Below are 19,295 nucleotides of genomic sequence, written 5' to 3'. Positions count from 1 at the left end.
GAGATAATTGAATTCAAAAACTTAAAAAAAAAGAGGATACCTATAAAGGGAGGTACCATCTCCGGTCAACTTAAAAATTTGAGAAAAAATTTCGTCATGTCTATAAGAATTTTAGTGCCCGATACCAAGTTTTGGTGCGATACATACATATACAGGTTACAACGAAGTGTAATTAAATTCAGAGTAATTTTACCTGTATTTTTACCTTTTGTTACACTATTCCCGTAACCTTTTATCGATTCACCGTCGCCAAATTTTACACTTCAAAATTTCCACTTACTGCATTTTTTCTTCAAATTATGTATAGCTCAAAGTTTAATAATATACACAGTAATTAATGTAGCAAAAATAAGCTTTTTATAAGTTTTGATTTTATTTGGCCCAATTATATAATACATGAAACATCATTATTATTCACATGATTCATTATTATTAAATTCACTAATTTAAAACACGAATTAATACACTAATACACTATATGTAAAAGGGAGGATGTATATAATTGATTTCATCCTTCTCACCATATCAGTTCATTGAGAATGCAATCCCACGAACCAAGTTCTTGCATATACATACATATATATGATGAAACACACTGTGAGTATGAATGTTTTAAAATATTGTGTGAACCTTACTTTCATGTTTCAAAGCCAAAGATCAGCGTTCGGTGGATGATTTTCGCACAAAAAATGGTTCACTGTCAATTTTTTAGAAAAACCATGCTCCCTTGCTTTGAACAGTAATGGAGCGGTCTATTGTTATATGAAAAGCATCTATCCAACGCTTATCTTTATTCGCAACTATAATAACTAAAGGGTGGATAGGAAGCGTGCCTTTCATTGTTAATTGTTCGCTGTGCTGTGTTAAATTTTATGAAGAACCTTTTTTTTGCACTCTAGCTTTGTAAATAGACCCAAAACGCCCCGATTTCTGGAAAAAGCACACTTTCTATCCGCCCTTTAATAATAACCCGTCCAAATTCTGATACATTTGTCCGGAAAACGCACAGCACTCGCAGACAAACATGGACACGCAAAGTTCTCACGGACGAACATAACCAATGATCCTACATACTGGTACAAAATCAACTGGAACGTCTTATATATTCATGTGTCTGGCGTGTTTGTGATATTCTTAAATTAAATTATATGCCTGTGAGCGTTTTGAGTGTCTGTGATCGTCTGTTAGCGTTGTCCTAATTTGGACATAGTGCAAATATGTATACTGGATACCTACAGATACAGGCTCGTCATCCGCTTCTAGTTTTGAAACATAAGTGGCGCTTACAATTTATAGTTTAAAATAAAATTTATTTATTTATGAACTGAAATAGCCAGAGAGATGTAATAAGAATAGAGGGGCCCTTACGAATAAATAATTGTTGTCAATTTTACGCGGTACATCTCTATAAATACGCTACGAATACAATTTACTTATAAAAATGTATCCCATGTTGTTTATTGGGCATTTTTTATTGTATTGTGCAATTTTTACCGATGCTTGCCCATCTTGCGAGTAATATAAACAAACAGATAAGTTTTTATCGGACATATATACGTCGAACACCAAGCGTCAAATGCTGCGTACGGACCAAACCAACGACGATTTTAGGCCAACGTTTTAACCAGCAGGATAAAACCAGTAGCGTACAAAATATCGAAATAAAAATTAAATTTAAAAATTGAAATTAAATATCAAAATTAAAACTATTATTATTATATTAAAATTAAATTCAAATATCAAAATAAAATTATAATCATTATATTAAAATTAAAATAAAATATTGAAAGTTAAAACAGAACATGCCCAATTTAAATAAATTTTCGAGATTGACTTAAAATTAGATCATCAACAATCACATACAGGTAATCCTCGACTTAAAATGTTTTGACTTACGAAGATACGCACTAAGATCGAAAAAAAATCAAAGAATTATTATTTTTTCTTCCCCGTAATGCACAGTTACTGAGAATATATCATGTATTAGTATGGGTGACCGAGCGGTCGTCGCAATCCGGTGCGTTGTCGATACATCAATCGAAATTTTTTTAGTCTTCAATTGTTTCTCTCGTCGAAATAAATCAATTAATTAAATCATTTCAGAGGTAAAATTTATCGGATAATGTCTTCAATTGTTTCTCTCACCGAAATAAATCAAATAATTAAATTCATCTCAGAGGTAAAATTTATCGGATAATGTGTGATTACTAATTTTATTTCGACGAAAGAAAAAAAAACCCTTTGACAAATCACCGACAGTTTTTTTGTTAAATGTTTCATCGACGGCCGAAACACAGTAGTATATCGTGAAGACTTTTAAGAAATAACAACAAGGTTTTTTTCGCTCGTAGTCAGAGAAATTATAATATTTCTCTGGTTGTAATGCGTATCGTCGTAATTCAAAACATTGTTGTAATTAAAAACATCAACGATGATCTAATTTTAGCTCAATCTTGCTCTTTAGCTTAATTTTGATATAAAATTTCAATTTTTTAATTTAATTTTGATTTCGATATTTTGTACGCTACTGGTTTTAAAAGTTGGCCCAAAACCGTCGTTGGTTTGGTCCGTACGCAGCAAAATACGACTGATGCTAAAATTATTTAGGTTTGTCTGTGGACAACCGTCACTTGACAACAATATAACACCTAAATCCACTTCTATAATATTACATTTCTCTGGAAATAGCTGTGTACTAGTATCACTAAGCTAGTAACGATAATATACATATGGTAGATGCACTGCACTTTAATTTTTAATTTCATTCAGAATCCAGTCTATGTATTTGGCGACGTAGGTGTAGACAGCAGGGGCTCCAATGGTACCACATGCGATTGATCCGAAGCTAACTATTCCTTGTTGAACTATCTTCGTCACACCATTGACATCAGAAGCATGCATTAATGGTCCTCCCGAATCTCCTCCGCAGGAATCTGCTTTAGTTTCTCCACCAGCACACAGCTGATTTTCAGACATCGTTCTTCTGCAAATTAAATTATTTATTTATTTAATATACTTGGGGGAGGCGGCAAAGCTGATAGATCCAAGGAGATTGATTTATACGTATACATATGTAAATTAAATGAGAAAAAAAGTAAAATGCATACATAAAAATAAGAGAGAAAAAAGTAAACAAGAAACAGAAATAAGATATTGGGAAAGAAGAATTACAGAAATCCTTTAAGTTTAAGAAATGCATCAAGTTTATTACGATTATCAGAAATTATTGTTACGTACGCCGCGGATTAAGCGAATAGAATCCCAGAGACTATGTGACCGTTCAAGGGTTATCTGTTAACGGATTAACTAAGTGCTTGAATTTACTTCCAGGATTATATCTGGACTCTAAGTGCATTTAGGCTAAACAATGACCGTTATTAGTCCTTTCTCAGAATCGGTACGGGGAGACCTAATGTCTTGGAAATACATATCCGAATACGTGACTATACAATAGGTAAACAGATTAGACTTCCTGAGAGATCTACCCTTTATAAGGCGGTACGTAGGCGATATCAGGTCATTCTGGACTGAGCACTGCCAGTGCGTGTATCTCCTTAATCATCAATAAATGCTGTGAAACGACTGTTGGCCTTTTACTAGGATCCTCCACCCACCCCTACGCTACATTATAATTTCATTGGGAAGACTAATCCAAACTGAAACCACTCTGAAAAGAAGGAATCTCTGATCAATTTATTCGATTTTTCTTTTTGGAGTCTAAGCGAGTGACCTCTGAGGTGAGGGCTTTCGTTGAATGTAAAAATATTGGACATACTATGACATTTATAATGATTATTTAGTATTATGAAGACTTCGATTAAGTCGCCTCTTATTCTTCTCGTATCCAGTGTAGTGAGATGCATTCTTTTAAATCTTTCGTTTTAAGAAAGTGATTTAAGTTCAGAAAGAATCTCTGTAATTCTCCTTTGTGCCCTTTCGATACATATAGCATATTTTTTGAAATGAGGATTCCATATGCTAAAAGCATATTCTAGTTTAGGTTTGATAACATTTTTATCATCTTATCATTTTATCATTTAATATCATCTTAATTAGATCTTAAAGCAATGGTATGTATAATGACTTCTTTTGGATAATTTTCTTAGAGCCAACATTTTTATTGCCTACAGAGCATTCGCCAAACTGTGTTCTATGAAACTTAGTCTTAAATATTCATAATACTAGAGACTTCATAATACAATAGATGTAATTTATTATACCTTCCGATCGCACATTTGGAATTTGCTACTACGGGAATTCGAGCTTGAAGAAGTTTTTCAGAGAGTGTAAAGTTTTCCGTCATGCCCCAACCTGCCACTATCATGTCGATGTCGATGACTTTCAAGTTCCTTAATTTCTCACTCAGAGGTAGACAAATGGCCATAACGTTATCTGAAAATCAAAATAAGCTATTCAGGTTTAAAAAGATCCAACTGTTTCAAGTTATAAATTGTAAAATATTGTCAGAAAAATAAAGTTGGTAATGGAAAAACAACCAATAATAGCCTCAATTCAATTCTGAAGCGGAGCAACGAGTTACATTTTTTTTAATTAGAATTTCATTCAAAAATTAAATGTATGCGTTTTTTTGATTTGTTTTTATATTTATGATAAAAACAATATTTGATGTTTTATAGGCCTGCTAAACTACAGCTCTGTTTAACGAAAGATTATTATATACATACATATGTATGTATATGTATTATATATATCTAATATTTTTATTTTTATTTAAATGTTTAATTTATATCAGGAAGGCCTTACAGGTAACCCCAATGCGCCTTCCAGGCCAAAAACATTGTACATTTGATACAAATATTATTAGTATTATACAAAGTACACAAATACATATCAATTAATATTCACAGAGACATCTATGGTCAAATTGGCAATTTTGCAGTATTTTTTACAATTCAGCGAAATTCAGTGTAAATACATATCAATTAACATCCACAGAGACATTCATGGTCAAAATTGTAAATTTGCAGCATTTTATACAATTCAGCGAAATTCGAGATTGCTGAAAACTCGAGATTTTGCGAGAAAATGGGTAAGGTTGCCAAATTGTTGGAACCGCTTCAATGAAAATCAGATCAATTGGAAAACTCTGATAGGAAACGATCGACATTGAGTCACAAATCCAAGGTCTGGCCAGCAGAAACCAGTGGAATTTAAACTCGTGACCGATCTGTTCAAAGAATTATATGCTAACCACTAGTCTATTCTGCTGGTTAATATGTATACATACATATTACTTTATTTATGTACGTAGTAACAATAGATGATGTTTTGTGATCATGCGAAAATTCGAACTCGAGATTTTGACTGATTCGAAATCCAAGCATCGTGCGATAATTCCTCTATTCGCACCCAAGCATCGTTTGATGTTTCTGATAAAAATGATCTCTGTGCTGATTTTTTCTTTCTTTGACATTGCCGACACACGAGTGGAATGCATTCATACACATACATATACACTCTCAAATCAACTCACACAACCATATATAGCCGAAGCATGATGCCATATAATTTTTTCTAAAAGGACAGTGGATGTAGGTGACGATTTTTAAAAAATAATAAGATTTGTTTTCGCCCATAAGGAGAGAAATTATAATATTTCTCTGGTCGTAAGTCAAAACATCGTAAGTCGAGAACTAACTGTATATGATGTTTGATGATCTTATTTTAGCTCTATCTCGAAAATGTATTTAAATTGTGTATATTCTGTTTTAAATTTCGATATTTGAATTAAATTTCAATATAATAATTATAGTTTTAATTTTGATAATTAATTTAAAATTTTTAATTTGATTTTCGATACATAGTTTTTATTTCGATATTTTGTACGCTAGTGGTTCCAACTAAGTTTGCTTTCGTTGGCTTAACGGGTACGCACCATAAAACGTTTATTCTGCTTTTCCGAGATTCTGGACATATCGAATTTAAATAATGTTAACAATTTGTCAAATAGTGTTTTTGGAATTGAAAATTTGACTTTTGCCACTTTCAAATATAACGGGTCATATATTATTATTGATTATTTTCTCTATTCTTGATACTATGGCACTTTGGGACAACCTTATGCGCACCATGTAGTATTATTTATATTTAATATGTATCTACATATGTATGTATTTTTATGAAATATATTAAATATTTTAATAATAAATAAATAATCTTTAAATAAACTTCACATATATACGTATGTATATGAAAAAAAATAAAGATGATAAATAATATGTTTTCTATTATGACTATTCGGAACACGGAGCGGAGTTGGGTGTGTCAGGTACTTAAATATGTATGTATGTACATACATATGTGGATGTCGGAGCGGAGCAACTAAAAAAAGTGGTTGAAAAGATTCATAACAGCTAAAATTCTTACTTTTAGTAAAATCTATAGGGGTTTTCAATCTGAGGAGGGCAATGTCGTTCTGTTTCCTGGGCTTATTGTACATTGGATGTATCACTGTTTCTTCTACGTCAATGTTTTGTGGTGGTGATGCACAGTCCAGATCATCTTCTTCTCCTTCACAATCTATATCAGTTTTGACGTTGTGTTCACCAACTCGAACCTTGGTTGGTTTTGAGAATTTGAAACAATGTGCAGCTGTCAAAATGTATCTCTCGTGTATTATGGAGCCACCGCAATTAAACGTTGCTTCTAGATTTGGTTCTGGAAATAATTAAAACAGATTTATTATAATATTGTATCGGATGAAATTGTGTGAAGAATGTAAAATTTAGGATCAGTGTGTACCTGGTGGGATGGCAATAAGAGTCATCCACGGATATTCAAAAATTCCCGTCTTGTTGCCTGCCGTAATGCGGTCATTTTCAATTTCTCCACATTTTGATGGCAAAATATTAAATTTATTTTCAATATTAGGTTTTCGTGTCGTTGTGGTAGATATTGTTGTTTTGAGAGATTCTGTTGTTGTGGTAGATGTTGTCGTGGGGGATTTCGTTGTTGCTTTGGCAGATCCGGATAATCCTGTATTACGTGACATAATTTGGAAAGGACAGCACACCTATGTAATGAAATGAGTTAAAATTCAGCTCAAATGTAAATATATCTCGTGCTGTGTATTTAAAGTTCTGTAGTATGAATCGTTTTAACGCACCAATGGAATTCCATCGACAAAACCACAGCGAACTTTTGCAAGTTGATTTGTTACTGTTCTTAAATTTTTGCTTGCTTTTGCAGCATTCCATATTGCGTTGTAATGGTCACAATTGGGAAGTAAAACGCACTCCCCTTCAGTATTCCATTCTGTTGTACAACTTTCGGATGCATCATCATCTAATAAAATTAAAATGAGAAGATTTTATATAATATAAATAATTAATAATTCTTATGATAAACAAACAAAGAAGAATTGGTTCCAGAGCCCAGTCAAATAAAATCCAATTCAAAACCAACTATCGAATAAATTGATTCAATTGCTAAATTGCTATATTTGTATCGGAGTTTTAGACTCACATCTAGACCCAGTGGCGCAACTACTATGACGCGAGGGTGTGCGGTGCATGCGAGCCCTTAAGGCAAAAACACACTGAAGGGAACGGCACAATACGTCTTCGTGACTTCAGTCAAGGAAGGACGTTCCCAATTCATTGTTAATTCAACAAGCTTCTCCTACATTTTTTTTAAATATGGGAATCACTGTCAAGCCTATGTCAATACAAGAATAAAATATCACCGAAAACACTCCAGAGGGTGATTTTGGGACTGCGGGCCTCAGGAATGGTTATGCATGCTTGCGTTTTTTTACATGTGCCAAAAAACACGTGATGCGTGTCTCGCAGTGTATTTTCGCCCTTAGGCTCAGAAGAGTCTTCGGGAGGATCTCCAAATGTCAATAAATATATTAAAAAAAATAAAAAACCAAAGCTATGAATAAAATATAGGAAAATTAACACACAATTAAGACACTAAGAGGGTCAAAAGTATATATAAAAAAATTCTGACTTGGTGAACTTGCAACGTTAACATGAATGAGTTCAAAAAAGGCCTTTAAAAGATGTGATTACAGAATATTTAAATATACATATGTACTAGGGTTTCTGACCTGGGTCGACCCGGGACAGACATTTCCGGGAATTCACGGAATTTTTGTTGTCCCGTGTCCCGGGAATTCTTATCTTTAATCCCGGGAATTGTATTTAAAAAAATCTTGAAAACATACAACATGTTCACGACTGCACGAAGGGAAATAATAAATTAAATACACAAAGAATCGTAAAATATTTTCAAAAATTAAAATCCAAAAAATAAGAAGCCTAAAAATGATTTTTTTAACACAAATTTTGAAAAAATTCTGATTTTATACCAAACAAAACATTCTTTAAATGTTGTAATAAAAGCGAATGTACATACATATATCCTACGGTGAAACTATTATGAAGCGAGTATATCCTTCTTGTATTGACGATTCCACAATGAAAGAAACTCTTTTAGATTCGGATGAAGATGAAACAATTGTGTTTGACGATGAGTGAAGAATTAAATAAGGAGTTATCAAAGACAAAATAACGTGAATAAAAATAACCTCGACTTTAAAAAATAAATTAAAATATACATGCTGACAGAAGAAAAAACCGATAAATTAAAATAAGAAGAGGTTAGTAAAAATTTTTTTCGTCCATTTTAACAATAAAACCAACTTCGACCAAAAATAAAAGAGATTTTTCCATTGCTGGAAATTTTTGTACCAAATCTAGAATTACATTTTCGGATTCTCATTTAAATATTTTAGTATTCTTAAGAAGCTACTTTTATAATTACATATTTTCAAGTTAATAGATATATTATGTATTGTTGTGTAAATAAATACATATTTTTTTTACTAATAAAAAATATATTAAATTGAAAAAAAAGTATTTTACATGTGTCCCGGGATCCCGGGAATCCCGGGAACGATCCCGGGCTCCGTCCCGTGTCCCGGGAATTGGAAAAGTCCGGGAAATCAGAAACCCTAATATGCATATGCTAGGAGGGATATTTAAAAGTTAATTTATTTCATTGAAATAAAAATGGGGGGGGGGGGGGGGGTTTCTTTGGTAACTATCGCAGGCGGGATAAATTTTTCTAGCTACGCCACTGATTAGATGAGTTCTACTAGTTTTTTTTACAGACAACAAAATTGTTATTAATTTTCAGTTGGTCAGTAACTTTTAAATTAAAGAGTCAGTTCATCAAAATATTCATTGTATAGAAGTATAAAATAACTCACGATTTCAAAGAATAATTACATTATACATATATGTATGTGTTACAGTAAGAATGTAAATATTGCTAATACATATTTAAATACATTGTCTAGGAGGTGTATGCATCGTCAAAATCATCTAATAATAGTGCACGCAGGACAACACGTTTACTAGTAAATTCATACACTTGCTCAGTGAAAAAAATCATTGTTTTCTTATTAGTAGTAAGTATTCGAAAGCTCTTATGACAGAGCTTGTTATTTACGATTAAATTTCAATTAGACTGGCCTACCTTATATTTATTTATGAACATGTCAAAGAACAGGTATACATAGATCTTCGTTATCACATGTTTTATTGAATTCTTGTACGTTTTTTTCGTTAAAAAATTCGTTTTTGAACATACGAATGTCGTATTTTGTCCCGTTATCATTATGTTTAGATATCACACATTTTATCGAACTTTCCGATGTGTCAGAACACTTGTGGTTAGATAAGTTGGTTTGTAAGATAAATTGTGATAAACTTGTGGTTAGATAAATTGAAGTTTGACATTCATAGTCGATCTTTATGATTTAAAAAAAAATTTGTAAAATTACCAGTGAGCCTAATTTGAGTGTGACTTTTCATTTGTTATTCAATTGAAATTTTATTATTTCTAGTTCTAAATTCCACTTCTACATTGAACATAGTATTTTAATAGACGTTTGTTTGTAATTATATATATATATAAAAGTGCTAAATTATATGTCATTAGTATACTATAGAAGGTGATTAAGACAATTATAATTCACATTCCAAAAGAACTGAAAGCAGGAGAGCACAAAAAAAAAATTTGTTCCCCATACTGGTTGATGGTTGATCGTCCGTCACATATATACATATGTACAAATATACAAATATACAAATATACAAATATACAAATATATATATTTAGCGACAGTCCGTTTTTATATATAGTATTTATCCAATATTATATCACTTAATGTTTAGTTATGTACTGTTCTATTTAGTAATGCTTTTTCATGTTTTAGTTTGTATTCTTTTCTTTTCCATTTCTTTATCTCTATGTACCATTTTATGTACATAATTTTTAAAAATCGATAATTGGGCTCGGATGTTATTTTATTTTGTTAAATTTATACTTTATTTTTATGCATTTCTATATATTTTGTCTGTTGATTTTTCAATAAATAAATAAATAAGCCGTGTATTTTATACCACAATTATTATTTTTTAAATTTATCAATTCATTTTTATCTGCAAAAGATAATCATGTCATGATTTCATTTCAGTTAATAGAAATCAAAAGGAAATCTTTTGTATTATATTTCATGAAAATTTAACAGAAATGATTAGTCAGGGAACGGTGTTAAACGTACACATAAATAAAAGCACACAGATAAAAATTGAAAATTCACCGAAAAAGTTTCAGTCCAGTAATTCAGAATTTTTTACATACCTCCTTTGCATTTCACATGGTTTTCGTGTTAGTGGTAATTTTTATATGTCTTATCTCTTATCCGATCGTTTTCATACGTTGCCATATTGCTCATTTTGGTCATCAATATACGTTAATGTATCGTCTGCCATTACGTTGGAGATAAAATATCGTATACAATGCGTATCAAATATCCAAAATCTAGTGTACGGTGACGTCTATGACGGTGACGGCAAGCTACTATATTCTATCTTCTACCTTTTCGCCGTGATATGGCCATATCAGATTTTAATTGTTTAAACGCCTACAATTCACTCTATATTTTATAAAATTTGCTCTATAGGTTCTCGTTATCTCTAATATTTAAATATTTATAGTTTTAACTCTCATATGTATATATAAATTTCAAATTTGGCGTCTAGCTTCATGTAATTTAATACACGATATATATTGATTTTTGTCCAAATATGTCAGATCTGACATTTCACTGTATATCTCTTCAGTGATTTTTATCTGCGAGATATGTATCTAATTGTTAATATGATTTATAATAAGCTTAAATACATTTAGTTTTTTACAATAAGCTTACATACATACATCACATACAATTATTTTTAGTTATCAGCTGATTTAATTTATCTGATGATTGAAAAGTTAATTTCTGTAAATACATAAACTCATTTATGGACAATCATACATTGATAAACTATTCTTAAAGCAAATCATTAAAGCAATTTTAGTATTAATAAACTATTTTAAACTGTAAGGTTCCCGGCATAAATGAGTATACATATTTTCGGCAGCAACTCATAACCTCAAATTTCATTGTTTATTCCTCCAAAACAAACTTTCTAACCAATACAAGCTTGATATACATATGTACACAGATCAAACAGTGATAGTTTTATTTTTAGTTATCAGCTGATTTAATTTATCAGATGATTGAAAAGTTCATTTCTGTAAATACATAAACTCATTTATGGACAATCATACATTGATAAACTATTCTTAAAGGAAATCATTAAAGCAATCTTAGTATTAATAAACTATTCTAAACTGTAAGGTTCCCGGCATAAATGAGTATACATATTTCCGGCAGCAACTCATAACCTCAAATTTCATTGTTTATTCCTCCAAAACAAACTTTCTAACCAATACAAGCTTAATATACATATGTACACAGATCAAACAGTGATTGTTTTATTTTTAGTTATCAGCTGATTTAATTTATCAGATGATTGAAAAGTTCATTTCTGTAAATACATAAACTCATTTATGGACAATCATACATTGATAAACTATTCTTAAAGCAAATCATTAAAGCAATCTCAGTATTAATAAACTATTCTAAACTGTAAGGTTCCCGGCATAAATGAGTATACATATTTCCGGCAGCAACTCATAACCTCAAATTTCATTGTTTATTCCTCCAAAACAAACTTTCTAACCAATACAAGCTTAATATACATATGTACACAGATCAAATAGTGATAGTTTTATTTTTAGTTATCAGCTGATTTAATTTATCAGATGATTGAAAAGTTCATTTCTGTAAATACATAAACTCATTTATGGACAATCATACATTGATAAACTATTCTTAAAGCAATCTTAGTATTAATAAACTATTCTAAACTGTAAGGTTCCCGGCATAAATGAGTATACATATTTCCGGCAGCAACTCATAACCTCAAATTTCATTGTTTATTCCTCCAAAACAAACTTTCTAACCAATACAAGCTTAATATACATATGTACACAGATCAAACAGTGATAGTTTTATTTTTAGTTATCAGCTGATTATTTACTTATCTAAAAATTTTAATTCATAATTAATCTAATATATAATTTCGAAATAGACTTTTTAACTATGTACATTTGTAAGTTTTAGTTGAGAGTATCGTAAAATGAAGACGATATCGATATCGTTGAATATTATTTTTTTCGATTCAAAGAAATTAAATAAAAAATCAAATAAATATTTACTATTAGATTGTTTTGCCATGTTTAATCTGATTATATTACAAATACCGAGCAAAGCCGGGTAAAGCCACTAGTATATAATAAATAAATACATCGGGTATTATTAAGGAACGTTATGCGATCATCTTCAACTTCATTGTGTGATGTAAAGTTTTCCTTACCACGACCAAATTTACTCTCAAAGTTGACGACCACCTTTTGAGATTCTGTCGTTGTTGGCAGAGATTCTTCAGTCACGAAGTTGTTTTCAATTGGACAGCATAACTAAGGATGTGCAAATAGAGTATTGTTATTATTTTATATATTATTGCGTCATATACATATACACATATATGTATATATATATATATATATATATATATATATATATATATATATATATATATATATATATATATATATATATATATATATATATAAGCATTTAAAAATCAAAATACATATGTAGATTATAGTGAAAATCTCAAACGCATACGCACTTTTGGGTTCTTTCCTTCATACCCACAATTTGCTTTCTGAAATATTCCAATCATATTGCTATTCATAGGTTTATTATTCAAGAGGTTTCTGTAATAAGAGCATTTATCCAATGTAGTGCACTTTACGATCTCACCAGATTCTGTTTCACATGTATTAGATGTTATAACAATTGCTAAAAACCAAAAATATATTAATTCATCATATGTGATTATTCATTTTACAATACATAGACTATTGTCAAAAGACTATGATACGAGTATTACATGTCTCTATGTGTGATCGGAATTAATACGATAAATCTGACGAAATCTAATTCTATGCAATCAACGTTTATTGTGATCAAATCTGATAAATGGAAAAATTGATTACATTAAAATGGAATAAATCGTTGATTTATATAATAGTCATTGATTGAAAGTTATCGCATTCAATATATGTAATCGAATTTGATGTAAACAAACTTTTTCGTGTGTACACATTTTACTTAATTGTTATATTCTTTATAATGTTTTTAATTATGAAAAAATCAGTCCAATAGCTGCTGCCCCATTATGTATATATTTTACACATTTTGTCTAAATAGATGGGATTCGAAGAAATCAACGTTTAATGTGATTCAATTTAACCTAATCGACATCCAAGTATGCGATTATCGTTTAGGGTGACTGAATTTATTATAAACATTTATTTGTTACCATATTTGGAAAAATGTATATGTTGATGTGTATAAATATATCAATATTATGAATCGTTTGAAATATATAAAATACTTACAATTTCTTCCAATACTTAGGATTACAAAGAGGATGAAAACACTTTTCCACATTATACTATGTAATATGTACATATAATAATATATATTTTAATAATTGAATTTATTATAAAATGACGTACAGGGTGTACAGACCGATTACTAGTAACATATTTGTCAGTAGTCGGCTTTTATATTTATAGTATATACATACATATGTCTGCGCATATACGAGGATCTTTCGAAAGGTTTTCAATTAAAAAATGTACATATACACTCCGCGCAAGATGAAGCGCATGGGTCATAAATTTTACCGAATCGACCCATTGTCCGCCCTGTTGGGTCTCAGTTTCTTGCAAGGCTATTTTTAAGCCTATACAATTGTTTTCAGCATACCTCAACGTATTGCTGTCAAAAAGTTTTAAAATCAATTTCTCCCAGACTTTCAAGTAGTGCTCGTCTTTTTTTAGTGTTCTGAATGTTGAGCGTAAAATGAAATTTTTGTCGATTGCCGAGAAATCAAAAATTTTCACTTTGTGGGAGGAAAATTATTATTTTGCGGAAATTTCTCGACGAATTGGGACGCAGTCAACCTAAAATAACTATATTTACTAAGAGTATAAAAAAAAAATGGACCCAATACCTGCCGAAAGAGGAAAAATGTCAAAAAAAACGGACTTCTCGTGACGAACGAGAGAATCTCACTTCAAAACAGTTTCAAAACTGCGCCAGAAATTAGATCTGAGTTCATTGAAGTTGGCAAAAATGGTTAGCCTTAGAACAGTTCAATATAAACTAAAGAACTTGGGCTATTTTCACGGCGCTGTGCAAAAAACCCCTCCTCACGAAGAAAATCAAGTATACTGGTCTTCGGTGGGCCAAAGAGAATAAACATTGGACAGTTACTTTTTCAGATGAATCCAAATTCATCCTGATTCATTCAACATGGTATGGTATGGGGGGCCATCACACGGTACGGTGTTGGGTCGATCATTATACTATGTAGATGGGATCGTCAACTCACAGGAGTATAAAAAAATTATCGACAAAGGCGTTATCCCTACATTAGAAGGCTTAACGGAAATGGTTGAGGATCCTGTCTTTCAAGATGATTCAGCACCGACGCATCCATCAAAATTTGAGAGTATTCAAATTGTTTTCACAATTAATTTTAATTATTTTTAATGTATTGGTATATCACCATTTGGTTTTTTTTAAAGATCGAGCAATATAAAGATAGTGTTACGTATACTAAAAAGAGCCGCCGAGTAATTACGATAGGATTAGGCCGGGTAGCGTCCTGAGAGACCGTGTGACCGGTGTAAGTGGTTTTAAGGATTAGCGACAAGCTAAGTGCATGTAGGCTAAACAATGGCGACCGAGTTGGCTGGTATTGGTCCTTTCGCAGAATTGACCTGTACCGTGTCGTGGGAAGACATATCCGTACGTGACCTTAACAATAGGTAAACAAATTAGACGTCGAAGATGTCCTGAGAGATCTATCCCTTATAAAGCGGTACGTAGGCGATATCATGTCATTCTGGACTGAGCAGTGACAGTGTGTGTATCTCCTTAATCATCAATAAATGCTGTGAAACGACTGTTGGCCTTTTACTTGGATCCTCCACCCACCCCTACGCAACAATATTTTTGGCATAAACTCTATCGAATGGACAGCAAACAGTCCGGATCTAAATATAATCGAAAATATGTGGAGCATAATGGGCAAAAAATTTAAAGATAAGAAACCAAAAACCATAAAAGAATTAAAAGACATTATTTATGATGTATGCTACAGTGAAATTAGTGATGAATTAATAAAAAAATAGTATGAGTCACTACCTAAATGAATAAAAATAAAAAACTTTTTATTTGTATTTTCTACTATTATTTGAAGTGCCCTTGATATGTTGAAAAGCTTGGAGAAGAAAAAAAAGTCCGTTTTTGTCGATTTTTTGATTTATGAAATCTACAAAATTGTCCATTGGTATTATTATACAAAATGGTTCATTGGTATTTATTTAAATATTAAACCGTAATATTAATAAAATTTGGTTTTAAACGAAAACAAATAAAAAGCGAATAAATACTAACAGAAATTAAAATATGAACGATTTACATTTCCGAACATCGCATGCATGGAATGAGAAAAAAAAATTATCAAACGGTCAGTGGAAAGGTCAATGCAAAAATGATTATGGCAAAGTATTAAAAATAAAAACGCTACTTAACTAAGATTTCAATTTCATGCATTTCAATACCATATAAAAATAATACAAAAAATATCATGAAACTGTTCGAAAAATCCTTGCAAAAATTCATTTACACATCCGAACATGTGTACGTACAGGTATGTATGTATTTGTGTAGTAATGTTTTTTTTTAGGTATTCACAATCAAATATTTATACATATTTCAGAAACCGAATAAAATGATTTTTTTGTATTTTGACATGTGAATGACCCTGATTTTATATCTGACCTTTTTTAATGTCAAGCCACGGTCCCCATAAGGGAGAGGGGCTATATAATTTTTCCCAAAATTTTTGACATCATCCTTCACCGTTTGATTCTTGCGCAGTTTAAAATATTATTGTGTGATGAGCAACATGGTTTTACACCATGTCGTTCCACTACCACTAATCTCGCCTGCTTCACACATTTGATCATGTCTAAAGTTGACGTTGGTCAGCAAGTTGATGTAGCCTACTTTGACTTTCGTAAAGCCTTTGATCAAGTCAATAATGACGCTCTTTTGATCAGGTTAGCTGAAGTGGGTTTTTCAACGCGTCTTCTTAAACTCTTTGCTTCTTATCTTAGTGATAGGAAGCAATTTGTTAGATATGGTCTTAATGAATCTCCTTCATTTTTTACTCGATCTGGTGTTACTCAGGGGTCCACTTTAAGCCCATTACTATTTACAATTCTTATTAATAACCTCCCTAGAGTTTTATGTAATGCATCATGTCTCTTGTTTGCTGACGACGTTAAATTATTTTTTGCTGTCAAGGATGAGAGGCAAGCCTCTCTCCTTCAAGCTGATATTAACGCTGTCTTGGAGTTCAGTTCTAGTTTAGGCCTTGAACTTAATTTAAACAAATGTGCAATTATGAGCTATGGACGTGCACATTCGCTCTATTGTCACGGATATTCCATTAGATCCGTCTTGTTGAAGCGTGTGGAATCTATTGTCGATTTGGGTATCACTTTTGATCCTCAGCTCACCTTTCACAACCATATCAAGAAAGTCGCTGACGTTTCCTTTCGTCGACTTGGATTTGTTTTGAGATATGCAAGATTATTCTCCAATCCTTTGTCTTCTCGCTTGCTTTTCAATTCGCTTGTGAGAAGTAAGCTAGAGTATAATGCGATTGTGTGGAATCCGCATGAAGCAAATTACTCTCTGATGATTGAGAAAGTACAAAAAGCATTTCTTAGTTTCCTATATAGGAAAGAATATGGGTATTACCCATATCTCTACCCCACTCCTTTCCTTTTGGGCATGCTTGGGTATAATTCCCTTGAACTTCGGAGAAACTTCTCATTAATTCGTTTCGTTCTCCTGCTCTTACGTGGTAATACGTCATGCCCGTTGTTGCTGGAGCAGTTGGGACTTTATGTCCCTAATCACTATGTGCGTGGTAGACATCATCATTTGCTGGCTGTACCTCCTGCCCGCACAGTCCTTTTTCGAATGGCTCCTATTCCAAGAGCTATTCGACTTCTTTATGAAATCGTTGCTGCTGAGACTGAATGTGATATTTTCCACCTTAGTGAGCGTAAATTGTCGCAAATTACTCTAACCCATTTATCTGGTAGTCTGCGCTCATCATTGTTTTCATGATTGATTGTGATTTATGAGTGAAATTTTGATTAACTCTCTTCCATTTGGGCCTTACAGGGATGTTTTGTATTTGTAGTTGTTTCTTACATATTTATTGAAACTGGCTGTAGGTGCAAGGCATTCCTTATGCTATATTTTATTTGATATTTTTACTTTATCTGTTATTATTAAATGCAATTTTTTATGTTTATGTATGGATGTATTTATGTTTATGTTTAATTGTTATTTTGTTTTTTTTTTTGTGTTATATTTTTTGACCATTGTGGCGCTTTAGGAATTCCTGTTATGCCACAATGGTCTGTTTAGAATAAATAAATAAATAAATAAATAATATATTTGCTTATAAGGTTACAAATATACAAATATAATAATACTAGTAACCTGTGTGCATATAATTGTGCACTCGGTAAAATATGGTAATTCAGATCAACGGAATTAATAATTTAAAACTTAAATACTTTTTAAAAAAAAAATCTTTTGCTTTTGTCGGCCGATCATATGAACGAAGCGATATGCCACGTCTCTTTCCACGCTATACGATTTTAAAGGGAGAAAGAGAGACGGAGCATGGTGTTAACAGCGAGTACTTCGTAGACATGCACGCACGCACGCATTAGACAATCTTCTATATATATACATCCATATATATAGCCAGCAGCGTGGCTCGGTCGTTAAGCTTCTGCTTAACACTGAGAGGCGCCGAGTTCGATCCCTTGAGCTGACCTCGATTGAAAAGAATTTTTCTGAGTATATCTGTAATGCTGCTGGTCAGACCAGGATTTGTGACTCCTGGTTGATCGTTTCCTATCAGAGTTTGCCAATTTTCTCTGATTTCATTGTTGAAACGATTCCCGATTAAAAATTGGCTAAAAATCCTTCCTACCCACTATGTCACCACTATTTGAGTATGATTAATGTAAATATTACAATAAAAATTTATGTACAATTCATAGATGTCTCGTTAAATTGTCGAGTTTAAGTCAGTGTCTCGTAATTTAGCGACTTATGTATATAATAAAAAATGCTGTATTGTTTGTAATTTGGCCAGGAAGGCGCATTGGGGTTTACCTGTAATGCCTTCCTGGTATGAAATAAAATAAAATAAATAAATAAATAAATAAATATATAATAAAAATGACCACTGACACGAAAGCCATGTGAAACGTAAAGAAGGTATGTAATAAAAATCAATGTTTGTCTGTCTGTTTGTCTGTTTGTCTCGAATAGGCTGATAAACCACTGAACCGAGTACGATGGAACTTTCAGGATTTGTTGTATGCATGTCCGGGAAGATAACCGTGAAAAAAAACGGGATAAAACCCCTTAATAATAATATTCGTAATTACGATTTTATCGAGACGAAAGTATGAAGCGCAAGTGTGTAGTTAAGGAAATGTTTACGTTGGTAACCAACTTGCGTGCACGCATGCCAACGTACGAATACATCACGTACCACTCATACCAACCTGACATTACTTACCACTCATAACAATCCTACATATCTATATAAATCAATGTTTGTCTGTCTGTCAGGTATGCGTTCCTATACTTTACGATAGTTTAATTTGATTATTAAGTATTA

The 19,295-nt window shown here is 31.8% G+C and overlaps 1 protein-coding gene across 2 annotated transcripts in view; it reads right to left on the bottom strand.

Annotated features, from left to right (window-relative positions):
- Nucleotides 1–336: 336 nt before the first annotated feature.
- LOC143920992 (CLIP domain-containing serine protease B4-like) overlaps nt 337–19,295 on the bottom strand; it is a 29,382-nt gene continuing 10,423 nt past the window's right edge. The window contains exons 1-9 of one of the 2 annotated variants that reach the window (XM_077444065.1): nt 13,119–13,179; nt 12,801–12,903; nt 7,127–7,305; nt 6,763–7,033; nt 6,388–6,678; nt 4,221–4,392; nt 2,595–2,983; nt 1,273–1,579; nt 360–809 (exon numbers count right to left, since the gene is read on the bottom strand). In XM_077444065.1, coding sequence (XP_077300191.1) covers nt 2,749–2,983; nt 4,221–4,392; nt 6,388–6,678; nt 6,763–7,033; nt 7,127–7,305; nt 12,801–12,903; nt 13,119–13,172 — 1,305 coding nt within the window. In that variant the 5' untranslated portion in view covers nt 13,173–13,179 and the 3' untranslated portion in view covers nt 360–809; nt 1,273–1,579; nt 2,595–2,748. Of the gene's footprint in view, nt 1,580–2,585; nt 2,984–4,220; nt 4,393–6,387; nt 6,679–6,762; nt 7,034–7,126; nt 7,306–12,800; nt 12,904–13,118; nt 13,180–19,295 lie in introns of those variants that run through there. The other variant, XM_077444066.1, reaches the window with a different exon arrangement.

This window comes from Arctopsyche grandis, chromosome 13 (genome assembly GCF_051622035.1).
Source record: "Arctopsyche grandis isolate Sample6627 chromosome 13, ASM5162203v2, whole genome shotgun sequence".
NCBI lineage: Eukaryota > Metazoa > Arthropoda > Insecta > Trichoptera > Hydropsychidae > Arctopsyche > Arctopsyche grandis.
The sequence above is the reverse complement of the archived record's forward strand: the minus strand, read 5'-3'. Positions and strand labels throughout refer to the sequence as shown.